This window comes from Thunnus maccoyii, chromosome 17, assembly GCF_910596095.1.
Source record: "Thunnus maccoyii chromosome 17, fThuMac1.1, whole genome shotgun sequence".
Taxonomy (NCBI): Eukaryota; Metazoa; Chordata; class Actinopteri; order Scombriformes; family Scombridae; genus Thunnus; species Thunnus maccoyii.
The window spans coordinates 7,768,246-7,781,423 of NC_056549.1; the positions used below are offsets into that span (position 1 = coordinate 7,768,246).

The 13,178-nt window shown below is 40.7% G+C and overlaps 1 protein-coding gene across 4 annotated transcripts in view; it reads right to left on the reverse strand.

Moving 5' to 3' along the window:
- Nucleotides 1–47: 47 nt before the first annotated feature.
- Nucleotides 48–13,178, reverse strand: part of LOC121882644 (kinesin-like protein KIF13B) — a 35,991-nt gene continuing 22,860 nt past the window's right edge. Inside the window, exons 30-42 of one of the 4 annotated variants that reach the window (XM_042391026.1) lie at nt 12,773–12,899; nt 12,439–12,494; nt 12,218–12,336; nt 11,957–12,133; nt 11,760–11,852; nt 11,517–11,669; nt 11,115–11,192; nt 10,770–10,826; nt 8,931–9,024; nt 7,372–7,499; nt 3,549–3,614; nt 1,291–2,740; nt 48–1,168 (exon numbers count right to left, since the gene is read on the reverse strand). In XM_042391026.1, the coding sequence (XP_042246960.1) occupies nt 912–1,168; nt 1,291–2,740; nt 3,549–3,614; nt 7,372–7,499; nt 8,931–9,024; nt 10,770–10,826; nt 11,115–11,192; nt 11,517–11,669; nt 11,760–11,852; nt 11,957–12,133; nt 12,218–12,336; nt 12,439–12,494; nt 12,773–12,899 (2,855 nt within the window). In that variant the 3' untranslated portion in view covers nt 48–911. Of the gene's footprint in view, nt 1,169–1,290; nt 2,741–3,509; nt 3,615–7,371; nt 7,500–8,930; nt 9,025–10,769; nt 10,827–11,114; nt 11,193–11,516; nt 11,670–11,759; nt 11,853–11,956; nt 12,134–12,217; nt 12,337–12,438; nt 12,495–12,772; nt 12,900–13,178 lie in introns of those variants that run through there. The other 3 variants (XM_042391022.1, XM_042391021.1, XM_042391025.1) reach the window with 3 other exon arrangements.

Here is a 13,178-nt window from a genome sequence, read left to right on the forward strand (position 1 = left end):
TCAATGCTGACACACTTGAAGACAAAGCTGATTTAAAAAAATATTGCAAAATTTCAGTGGAATTTGTCAGGAAAAAGAGTGCAAGTTTGTTTCTAAAACAGTAGAAATACACATTCAAGAGCTACAATAAGCTCCTTAAAACAGTTCATGAACAGTTTTCAACCGCACAACACAGGAAAAACATGCTAATTTCTCACTAAGGCACATTTGTTTGAGTAGTAGTCATGATATTTCAAGGCACAACAATAAAATAACAGCATCCAATCAACATTACAAAAGGTTTTGAAGTAATTTATGAGACTCCAACATGCAGCTGCATAATATATTTTGAACAGTAGATGTACAGTATGAGCACTTACAAGTGATGTGCCACCTTTGAAGTCTGACAACATAATCCAGTGATTTTTTTATTATTAATATTTGACCCCAATGTACTTCTGCTTGGCAAGTAGCAGAGCACATTGATGGAGACAAAATGTGCTGATTTTGAGGCAGTGTTTTGATTGTAATATACTGTTGTCACAGGAAAAAAACCCTTTCCACAAGGAGATATCCACCATTTAAAAACATGAAATCTTGGCGTAAATGAAATTCATTAAAGAGAAATGGTTGTTATTTGCATCTACATGCCTAAAAACATTCACATTTTCTGATAAAACATTCAATATTTCTCTGTAGTTTTCAAATACTAAGTATTCCCAGGTGGGAATACAGCCTATAGCAGATGATGAGTGATAAAGATGTGATGAGAAGGTTCCCTCTCCCACCAGAGGAGTGTGGAGTGAAAACTGTACCAGATTCGGTGAATTGTCACTCTTTCTGAAAGATGATCACATCAACCAGACGCTGGGTGTGGAGGTGACAGCTAACTGGGAGTCCAGCAATTACCCATTAAGCGGAGACCCCTCTTCTCAAGTGTTCCAGGACTTGCGGTTCTCTCCTCTGCTGCGGCCGGGTGATGCCCCTCCACCTTCGCCTTTAGCCAGAGCGGTAAGGGCTGCCAGGTTTGGGCTGGATCCAGATAAATTAGCACTGCGGCGCTTCTGTTGTTGCTGGTGGCGACGGCGTTTGCTGCCACCTCGGCTCACCCTGTCTGGCTTCACCAGTACACCGTAACCAGGGTTACAGTGGAAGTAGTGCTTTCCGCCTACCGAGCCATCATTCTTTCCTAGAGAAAGACCGAGAAAGGTTTGTTTGGTGTTTTGATTGGTGATAGAACCAAGTACAGTGTTCATGAAGAAAGAGGTAAGATCAGCTAAAATGCGGAAGTTCTAGACCTATTCTACTCACCTGCTGGTACCTCCAGTTCCACTCCCACCCAGGTGCCCTCTGCAAAATCTGTGGGTCCAACGTAACGGACGGTGCCGCTTTTATTGGTCCCAACAGTCACAAACTCCCCTTCTTTCAACCAGTCAGGAAGAACGGTGGTAGCAGCTGCATCTCCTTCAGAGTCTGAGATGATTTCCAGGCTTTCCATTGGCACAGAGAGGTTGAGTCCTGCTCCAACGCTGGCGGCCCGCTCCACCTGCCCAGGAATCTCCTCCTCCTCGCCCAGGATACGGTGAAAGGACTTAAGATCAGATGACTTCACTTTCTGGATCTTGAAAGGGTTGACCGCTGATGCAGTGGGTTTAGAAGGCTGAACATTGGACAAAGAAGAAGCTGGAGTTTCAGCAGCTCTGGTAGATGCGCCAACAGTTGCTTCATGTTGCACCTCATCTGTGGATAAAGATGAAGTCGGCATAGAGGCACCATCTGGGTCTGAGGCCTCGGAAAGGGATTGTTCCTGGGTTGCAGTTTGAAGAACTGAGTTCCCAGATGGCACAGGAGTAGTTGCCGAGACTTCAGACAAAACTGGGATCAGGTTTGGAGCTGTATCTTGAGAATTGTCCAAGGCTTTCTGGTCTTGTTCAGGCTGTTGTGGCAGTGGGACGATCATTTCCAACTGACTTTGACCTTCTTGTGCAGATGGTTGTGTTTCATTATGGACTGGGAGTTCAGATTCTGTCTTGTCAGCGGTGTCATCTGTGTCGTTATCCAGCTTAAAATCTTCTGTCATAGAGGTCTCTGGTTTTAAGTTGTCTGTTTGTTGTAATTCTATCTGCTTGGTTTCATTCTCTTGTACCAACAATGAATCTTTGAGTGGCTCTGAACTGTCTAATTGCTCTGATCCAACATGGTCAGTTGTTGAGTCTTGCTTTTGTTTGGTCTGGCCTGGCAAGTCTGATTCTGCAACTAGATCAGGCTCTTCTAGCTCCTTCAACTGGACCGACGCAGACTGATTTGGTTCTTGTGGACTGAGATTAGCATCACACAGAGTATCGTTTGGTTTGGACTGTGGCAAGTCAGTTACCTCTGCGGGTGCCTTGCCGTTCAAAACCTGCGATGACTCCAGAGGTTCTGATTGGTCCGCAAGAGGAGATTCAAGGTCAGCGTCGGATTGTGAGGTAACAGACAGAGGTGAGGATTCCTGCGTCATTTTATTTTCCTCTTCCTCTTTATTTGGCACAGCCTCAAAACTGTCAGCCCTGCAGCCGGATGATGAAGGCAGGTCCCAGCTCAGCGTGTAGACGTCTGACAGCGTTGCCGTGGATATACTGGTTGACATGTAGCCACTGGACGCTTCGCTCACTGGGCTGGGGGTGAAGTCTTCAGTCTCTGGGATAATTGGCGGAGGGAGGGGCATGGATCTGGGGCTCTCCATTTGGATCTCGGGAGGGATGATTTCCTCAATGGGAACCTGCGGGGAATCCATGGCAACAAAGGTATTAGTGACTCATAATACAACAAAAGGCAAAAGTCCATGTATGAAATGTTGCCTCTAAGTCAGATTGTTCTCAGTTGGACAAAAAATAAATCTTGGTTAATTACAGTGCAGTGAGAAACGTTAAAAAATAGTTGATGCTGAAAGTTGAAAGATGCTAAAGAGTTCCATAAAGCTGAGGGGAACTGCAGAGTAGAAGTTATATCTTTCACATTACACAATGTCTTTTGATTCATTAATATAAAACTATCAATTAGAGCAGCTTTCTACAACCTGTAAAGGCAACATAATGCTACACAAATCTGTGATTCTAATTAAAGAAATTTACTGGTTGCTGTCCTTTTGAGACAAACTGTTTTTCTTTGTTATTTGCATAAATATAACAACAAAAAAAGAAACAAGAGAACATTTTTTTACAGTAAAATAGAGGTACAATAAATCAAATCCTCCATCTAGGATCTCATTGAAATCTGAAGGACATAATTAACCTGAATGCAATAAAAATGATAAAAGTGTATCAGAGACAATTATAACAATTCTTCAACTCTATGTAGAATAAATTACCAGGCTAGAACAGTTTGCATCATTTGAGTGCAGTAGCTCCTGATGGGAAAAAGAAGCCTTTTCCAAAAAGATAACTTATGTGCTCATATATCATTTAAGAGCAACATAGCGGGAGAGCATGGTGTCAGATAAATATATAAAAGATACTTAGCTCATATAGACATTTAGATACCTACAGCATAACACCATCTGGGCACTAAGTACAGTTTGGAGAACTTACCGGCTGCTGTTGTTTGCTCATTCCCTCTTCAACACTGGCCGACTGCACCATGATACGAGGCAAACTCTGCAACAGGAAGGGCAATTAAAAAAATGTTACAGGTCTGTTGCCAGGCAGATTTCAAGATGGGATCACTAGCCAGTCAGTGTCATTTCAGTCAAGTTCAACCTTGAGATTAGAAATCAAGTGGTGATTAGCTGCTGTGAGGGAACTAGAAAGCTCAGGCTTTGGTATGACAGTAAGAGAAATGTACGACTCTAAAAGACAGATACTGTAGGCTGAATGTCATAATCTCACAGAACACTAAACTAGGATAACTAACTAGGCCAGTTAACCATCTGTTTCAGTATGTTTTGACTGCCCAGACATTTTTTATAATTGCATACAATGAGTTTAGTTTATTAATATATTACAAGGAGGAAAAATATCTTATTTATTGTGGCGATTAGCAGTCAAGATGTTGATATGAGAAGCAGAAAGTGCAATAAAAATATTTGTTCATCAGATCACTCAGACAGACAAATGATAAACGGGTAGAGCAATCAGGATAATTGCACCCATAATTATAATTGTACCCATAATCATTTATTCCTACTCAGTATTCTAGTTACCTTTTCAACAATCAAAGTGATCTGTCAGCTGATTAAATATTGTACGATTTGCTTCCTAACTATCTTTTTTCTTCACTTTTTGAAGAGGGTAATCGAAAAAATAATAAACCTCATCTTCGAGTTTTTAAGATGTTTAATTAATTAGGACGATTGTTTGACTGTGTGCTCAGCAGATGCAGCATTGCGATAATCAGGATGATTGTTTGACTCTCGTGCGTCCCTGACATCACGTTCTGAGGGATCCGACACTTCATTCTCCACACTCTGCAGATCAAATGCAAATGGTTTGATTCGGGTCATGTTGTACTTAAGCTCTGAGAGGCACCACAACCTACATGGACAGTAGGTCTACAGACAGAGAGCAGGTCAAACACATCTATCCTGTCCGTCTGTGGCTCAGGACAGTACACCTGTAAGTCGACACAACATGTAAGCTGCACATGGATGGCTGCCTGTTCCAAATTAGATGCAGATTTGTTTTTTATTTTAAAAAAGATGATATTTTTGGGGGGGTTGCAGAATCAAAAAACTGTAGTTGACACATGGGGACCCTTTTTAGGGCAAGTCTAAGTGAAGGTTAGGGTTAGTCTTGACAAAACAGGTCTCAAATCTCAAGTCCAAGTCAAGTTTTTATAAGTAAATTGTTCATCAACATGCAAGTCTTTCAGGTCCCACATTTTCCTTTCAAAGCTTTGGTATAGATCAAAACCAACAATGAATTTAACCCACTAACAAGTATCATGTGTGTATCCAAAGCCTGATATATCTTATTCCTCTGTACCATAGCTCCATTGTTGACAACACCGTTGCTCTGGGTGACATGTTCCTTCATTAAGCATAAACATGGACTCTATTTATGGGCACATACACCAACCTGGTGCTGTAAATACACCGTAAATACACACTAGAGCATCAAAACTGTATCAAAGTGCAGGTGTGCAAGTCCCCAACAAATACTCCTGTCCAGCTGTTTTAGGAGATTACTGAGCCTTTAGAGATTACTGAAACTTTATATCTGTGACCTGTTTTTACATTGTCTTCAGTAGGAAACGATGGGATTGAGGGTTAGCGCCACAGACAGTGTAGGTAAGTTGGAAAGTGCTGAGAGACAAACTCAAGAATTGTTGGTTTTGGTCTTTAATTTGAAATATAGTCGAATAATAAATTCTCAGCGAAGTCTGGCTTGAGTCTACACCTCTGCTGTACACAACATTTGTTAACGGTACAAATTTGTAATCATGACGTTTTTAATTAGCAGCAGTTAATACAGAGGGGTATCTAGCCTTAATACAGTCCTGAACATTTACTGTAACCTGCAGTTCATCGACGGTACCAGGCATGTCCAGAACTTTTTAAGAGGGATTTGTAAAGTAAATTGTTCCACTGTGCTGATTGTTGTTCACGCAGGTGTTGAGATCAGACCTACAATCAATCACTCATCCAATTTACGTGAAACCCCCCAACAGCCTGCTAATATTTGAAATACTCAAGGATTTTGTTTTTGTGTTGACCTTTTGTAAACATCTGTAGCAGGCGGGATTGAGTCAAACGCTAATTAGGGCAATGGCCTAAAACAATGCGGCAACAATGCCCGACGGGTTTCCATTCCAACCGAACACCACAGCACATGATTTCCCTGATTAGCTTCCCTCTGCGGCTAATCAGTCAAATCAGTCGCTGCAGTGTTTAGCAGGAGTGAAGAGCTGCGGACTCCTGCGTCTCAATGGCGCATGATTGGAGATCAGTGGATGAGGAGGTGTAAAAAGGAGCGGGGGTGGCGAGGTTCACCTGCTCCTAATTAACCCTCCTCTACACACAGTGCACTCCTGTCTCAGCGGGGGCTGTTTGTAGAGTCTCCGCTGTCATCACAAACATTATACAGCACGTCAATCACTTGGGAGATACCACCTATGTTTATACTGTAAGTGTTGATCAGTTTCATTCTTAACGCGGTTACTCAAGTAACACTGTTTCAATTGTACAAATGTAAATGTCATGACAACACACATTAGTTCACTTTACAATTACAGTTACTAATCCAGGAGTACTTTGATATTAAGCTCATTACTGTTGCATCTAAATTCTGTTTTCTGTACACAGTAGTAAGTGTTATCAGTTACTGTGGGGACTGTAATTTCTTTATTAGTAATAACCTCAATATGATATCATTTATTTGGTGATGGATCAAGCAAAGGTGCTTTGAAAGTTTTATTATCACTGCTTGACCCAAATGAGGCCTTAAATGGACAATCCAGAAATTTAGATTCACACTCTGATAAAGTACAACTGGGGACTTAACAGATCCAAAAGAAAAGAAGGATCAAAATCGATGCAGCAGAGGCCAAGAGACATTGGGTCAAGCTCAAAAAATTCCTACACTTCCCATAATGCAACTCAATACAGTCATTATGCTGTGTTCATGTCCAACGGGAAATCTGTCAATGTCAAATTATTGTAATTAGAAATATTCCCGACATCCAATGACTTGGATGTTAACGTGAACAGTATTCAAAACTCAATAACTCTGAATTTTCTGAAAGCTCCGATATATCTGATTTGGCATTTAATAAAAACAAAACAAGTATGAATGACTCACATCAGCCAAAGTCTGTCATTCAAAGTAATTAAGCCCAGTTTGATGGATGTAGTGTTATACTGTCAATGGGGCTGTTACTTAAAGTCGGACTATTCTTCAAACATAAGAAAAAAGTTAAATATTTGATCTGTAATGATCTGTCTAGATTCAAAATTATCTGTGTATAAGCAAGTGAACAGAATGTTGTTTCTACATTGTAGTAACCTCTACCATCCATCCCATATGACCTGAACAAAGCCACTTAAAAATTTGTCTCTGAGCCCAAGCTGAGATAATCTTGATGAACACTATATATATATGTATATATATACACACAGTATAATCTGCACAAAACTGTGCTTGTTTATGATAAAGTTTCTGCACCACAGTTACCACTTTTGTAAACTTCTGATAACCACTGATCTTGGGCACTTAGGGAATTAATACATGTTATTTATTATTTGTGTTCCCATCTACATAAGCTCTGTTTCCATGGCAACAGGAGAAACAGAAATAGCTGCTGATGAGTAGAGAGGATATTTACATTCAGGCTGCGGTGATGCATATAAACTTTAAATCCCTGATAAGACAGCGAGCAGAATAAAAGCTTAAATCCAGAGCACGGTGTTTGACTGACTGAGTGTACCTGCTGATGGACAGCTGTCTGGTCTCTACTATCTTCTTTCCCACCAGGAAGCAGCGACTTCAGCAGCTTGGGGACGGCCTTCACTGTAGAGAGATAAGACGCAGCAAAGCCTGAATGCACTGATGGGGAGGATGGAAGAAAAGGGGAGAACAAGAGGAGTTTGCAGAAGCAGAGATGGAGAAGAGGGGCAGATAGAAGTAGGGAAGCATGATAGATAAAGTTTTTGCAGCAGGGAGGAAGGAAATTGAGAGACGCGTTAGCAAAGAAGAAAACAAGTGCCAAATTAAGACTCACAGCTAACGGACAGACATAGTTGGCCCCGGGCTAAAGCATCAAAAATAGAGCTGATGACATCAAAGGCAGCAAACAGGGAAAGATAATTCAAAGGCAGAGAAAGAGTCCATTAGAAGACTAGATAATGCATTTCTTGCAGAAAATGCCTGTGAATGCTGACAGCTGAAATGAATTGCAATTATTGCTGAAAATGCAGAAATCTGCACCTACAGGTGAAATTTTTTTTATCAAATGCCACAGACTTGTTCAGCATCTCCATCTGTACAACTCTACTGAATTTGGTTACCACAGAATATTACATTTAAGAGATATAGCAGTTAATAAGCAGTATAGTGGTGTTTCACTCATGGCCAGTAGGTGGGGCTATTGGTGCCATACTTCAATAAGCCGTGTACTGTCTCATGGAGAACTTGTGTACAAAGTTTAATCTTAAGACAACAAAATTGTAGAAATATCAAATATATATATATATAATATTACAGTAGCGCCCCCTGTGGGTAGAATTGTATCAAATGTTACACACTTGTGCAGTGTAGCCGTATGTAAAACATTCCCAAATTTGGTTGCAATCAAATGTAGTATTGAAGAGTTATGGCTTGTTAAGTGCATCAGGCCACACCTTCAAAATTTTGCTTACCAATTACAGATATGCGGTAAGTGATACTCAAAAACAAGCTCATAAGTTTTAACCAGGGTCAACTGAATATGTTATATATCAAGTTTGGTGACGATTGGATGAAATGTGTGCCAACCCGAAGCAAAAAACGCAAGATTTTCCAGGCGTAAATGGGCGTAGCCTATATCAGTCTAACGTGCATCGTTCGAGGAATACACTGTGCAAATATTGTTTTGCTGCGCCTCACAGTTCATGAGTTATTAGCCAAAATGTAAAACATGTAATAAATGACCTCATGGTGGCGCTATTGGTCCCATGTTTTAATATGCTAAGCATTTCCACATGGGACACTTGTCCAAGATGTATGAATACTTCAGCATTTTTAGTTTTTGAGATATCAACTTTCAAATATTCCTCCCATAGACTTTCAATTATGAACGTAATACTTTAAAAAATTATATAGAATCACTGGAATAAGCTAGAGAGAAGAAAAGTCATTGCATAAATGTCCTGAAAGAGTTGAACATTTTGATATTTGCAGTTGTAGCTGAAAATATGCAGAAGCAGTCAGCGATCGAAAAACGTAGGGAAGAAGAATAAATAAAGCTCTCAAGGACAATTAAGGTTTTATCAGGCGTACCGGTCTCTGGGTTCAGGTTCTGGGATATGGAGCTGGGCAGTGTGCGTCTGGATGGAGGAGGCGCCGCAGACAGATCCTGGTGACTATCCCAGCCCTGCAAACACAGGAGGGAAACACACACACAGGATGACACACACACACACACACACACACACACACACACACACACACACACACACGGCTTAAAGGAGGATTTCAGTTATCTGTGACCTTTAGTAGCCTCTATTGGTGATCAGATAGAACTGCAACAACAATGACAGATGTCAAACACACTTTTCAGTTGTTTATTAAGGCTTTTGAATGTCATATACAGACCCGTGGGTTTCAGTTATCTTTCCCATTTCAATTACACAGTACACACTGTTTTCCTCCTCTATTTTTGCGATCACCCTCAAGCCTCCGAGTATTGTGATACAAAATAACTTAAATATACAAAAATATATAGATATTTTTATATGGCTATGAGCAGTTCAAACCAAAGAGTAATTTTCTTTTCTTAGACTGTTTATAGAGTTTTTAGGGGCCTGAAAAGGTGAAACTTTATTTTAACATGAAAAGCAAAGAGTAACGAAAAGTCAGAGAAATCTGTGTATTATATCTTTAGCAGTGCGGCTCTGGGGTTAGGGTACGGCTATGTCAGTCTGTCCACCACTTTAATCCAAACTGAAATATCTCTACAACTATAGGATGGATTACCATGATGTTCTACAGACATTCATGGTCCCCTGAAGATGAATGCTAATAAAATGTGTCAACAACTATTGGATGGATTGTCATGAAATGTGGTAAATACATTAATGTCTCCTGCAGGATGAACTGTAATAACTGTAGTGACACCTTAACTTTTCATCTAGCGCCATCATCAGGTCCAAATGTCCAATTCCTTGAAGCTGCACTTCCTTTAAAATGTTGTATTTCACTTGATTTTATGCATTCTATGTATTCTATTTTTTAACTTTATTTTAATTTTATTATATTATTGTTATTATTATTATTCAGTGGGTTTTATCTTCCATCGTATGTTATGCAATCTATGTATTCTATTTTCACTTTATTTTATCTTTTTATTATTATTGTTATCAAGTGGGTTTTATTTTCCATCTCATGTTACATTAATGTTTTTTAACATTTTTTTCATGTGAAGCACTTGGTGCCTGTAATTTCTTTGTTGTAGAACACTTTGAGCTGCATTTCTTGTATGAAAGGTGCTATACAAATAAAATTATTATTATTCATTTATGACCAAATACCTGCTAAACTAATAACATTCCCATCAGCCTCAGCTGTACTTGTGTTTAGTAGTAATAAGTGAAATGTTAGCAAGTAACAGGCAAACCTAAGATGGTGATCATGGTAAACGTGCCCACTTAGCATCAGCATGTTAGCATGTTAGCTAAAAGCACTACTGTTCCTAAGTGCAGCCTCACAGAGAAGCTACTGTAGAATATCTGTAGACTTGTCTTGTTTTTTTTCTTATTTCATATGAATATATTGCAACACATCTCGTACCCCTCCCACCCAGGTTGGGAACAACAGTTCTGAAACATAACAATAGAAATTAATATTTATATGCTGCAGGAATTTTTTTTTTTCAATGCAGCTTCAAAACTCATCATCAACAAATCGAGTCTTGCTTCACTGTGGAGGCAGTGGGAATCAAACGCAATCTACATTAATGCCAGACATACTTAACGCATCATTTAAACTCCTTTTCTGAAGCCGACAATCTTGCAAATAGGAAATAGGAAATGGCATAAACAGAAAAAGAGTTTAATAACCATAAGACATGATAAATGAATACAAATGAGAAGATTAGTAGAGATGATATATGTTTCTCACCTTGAAGTCATTGAGCTTATGAATGGAGGAGTAGAGATCCAGACTGCTGGATGACAACTGGTTAGAGAGTTAAGAAGCAGCATGGAGGCGGGATGTTAGTGAGACAGGTTAGTAGCAGTGAGACAGGTTAGTAGCAGGGGAAGAAGGAACCATGTTAAGAAACAAAACTTGAACCCTAGAATACAAACAAGCCACAGGTAAATTACTCTATTTTTTTAGTTAGCATTAGTGTCAGTGCATTAATATCACTACTTGTGATTAGTTCATTATCACCTTTTAAAAATATGAACTATCCCTTTCATGTTTAGGGTCAGCACAGTAGGAATCAAACTCGCCCTCTCTTACCCGGTTGATGTTTGGAGTGCTGAGGCAGCGTCTGGAAGCTTTCCCTCTGACAGCCAGCTGTTCTCTCACAGCCACCTCCTACACACACACACACACACACACACACACACACACACACACGCAAATGTGTTTTGTGAGCATCTCTAATTGTGTGATTTATAGACACTGTCACTTGTGAATTATTCAGGTCTGTTTGTTTTGGGTTTTTTGAAAGCGAGGAAGAAAGGAAAATGTTTTCATTCTAACTTTGGGTGACATTTTCCAATTTGCAAAAAAAAGAGTGAAAGAGACAATTAGAATTGAATGTGTCATGCTTCACAGAAATACCAATAAAATGTCACCCAGTGAAATGACAGGTGAGATATTTCCATCATTTAGGTTTTGGGGAATGAGGTTTCTAACCTGTCTGAGTCTGTCCAGAGTGAGGATGTTCTCCACAGCCAGGACGCTGCGCAGGTATTTCTCTATGGCTGCCTCGTTGTCAGCTGACTGGTCCTCCTCGGTGCTGGCGGCCAGTCGGGCCAGCATCTCCCTGTCCTCTGGGCCGTGGATGTCCTTTGGGAGCAGGCATGCAGAAATGTACATTTGTACATATTTTTTTTTCTAACAAATGACTTTGTGATCCAGTATAAATGTGGCACTTACGCCCGGTATGTTAGAGACGATTTCGAAGGTGACTCCACAGCCGGGGATGGTGCTGCGCTGGGACATCCTCTTCAGCAGGCTTTGGGCAAAACCCTGCCACGTAAAACACACAACCACACCATCTTAAATCAGCTAAACTTTATATGTAACAACCTCCTTGCACACTTCTAGCCACCATGCCTCGGGTGACCACCCACCTGTCTTCCGGTGACATTAACACAGATGCGTTTCCTGAGGACCAGCTGCATGTGGGCCGGGTGGCTCAGCTGTACCAGCGCGCGGACCGTCAGGTAGACCCTCTGGTCGGCCGAAGCCACGCGGCTCAGCTGGGGGCACTCGTGGACGGTTGAGTCCCAGGATGCCTCCACTTTCACCTGAACCACATTAAAAAAGCATAGAAAATTAAAGAGCTTCTCTCAATCCTCTATCTCCATAGTTATTCAGACACGTCACCTTACCTCTGGATCATAGTGTTTGACAATTTGAAGGTCAAAGAAGTCATCCTCATCCTCGCCTCCGAGAAACGCATCCAGCCCCCCGGCCAGCGGGGCTGAAAGATTGGCCTGAAAATCATCAGCTGGAGAAAAAAAAAAAAACCAGACAGAAGCGAAGTGAGCTCAGCCGTTATTAAGAGAGGAGAGGGTTCAGCCAACACAAAAGACAGCGAGGAACAACGTACCACTGAGATCCAGGAACAGGACAGGAATGTGTGTTTCCATTCCAGGGACAGGAACCCTGTGGAGAAACAGAACCATCATCACACTGACTGAACACCTGGTCCATGTAATAGAGAGGCTGAGAGCTCCCTCTGCTCATCCTACTGCATCACTAACGGTAATAACGGTAAAAAATCTTGATGGGAAAGATAAGTTATAATGATGAATTGCTAAAGTTTTACAGAGAATCTCAGTGTGAATATAAAACATGTCCTTAAAATGAACCTTTCTTGGGAAATATAAGTGAAAGATGGCTGTAATAATAATAGTTTCCTTAACACACACACATACACACACCTTTCTACCGGTGCTCCAGGGATGCCGCTGCCAGCTGACGGCACCAGAACAGCGTTGCGCTCTTCAGTGAGGGTCAGACGACACTCCAGCAGCTGAGATTCCCTCTCAACATCGTCCTCTGACTTATCTACGTGCACAAACGCAGGCGAACAGACACAAACAGTGAATGTGTGAAACTGTCCGGTCCCACTGTGACACATTTACAGTGTTTTTGATACAATCCTGATTCTCTGTGATGTGCATTTGTTCATATTTTTAGACATATTTTAGAACAACAGGAACTCTGATGCTTCATTCTCATCCACATGGTTGCAATGTGGGAGCAGATTGATCTGTCAGGCAACAATTCTCAACTATATTTGCTTCTTTGTGTCTTTATATCAGTGCCGACTTGAACTGTACATAA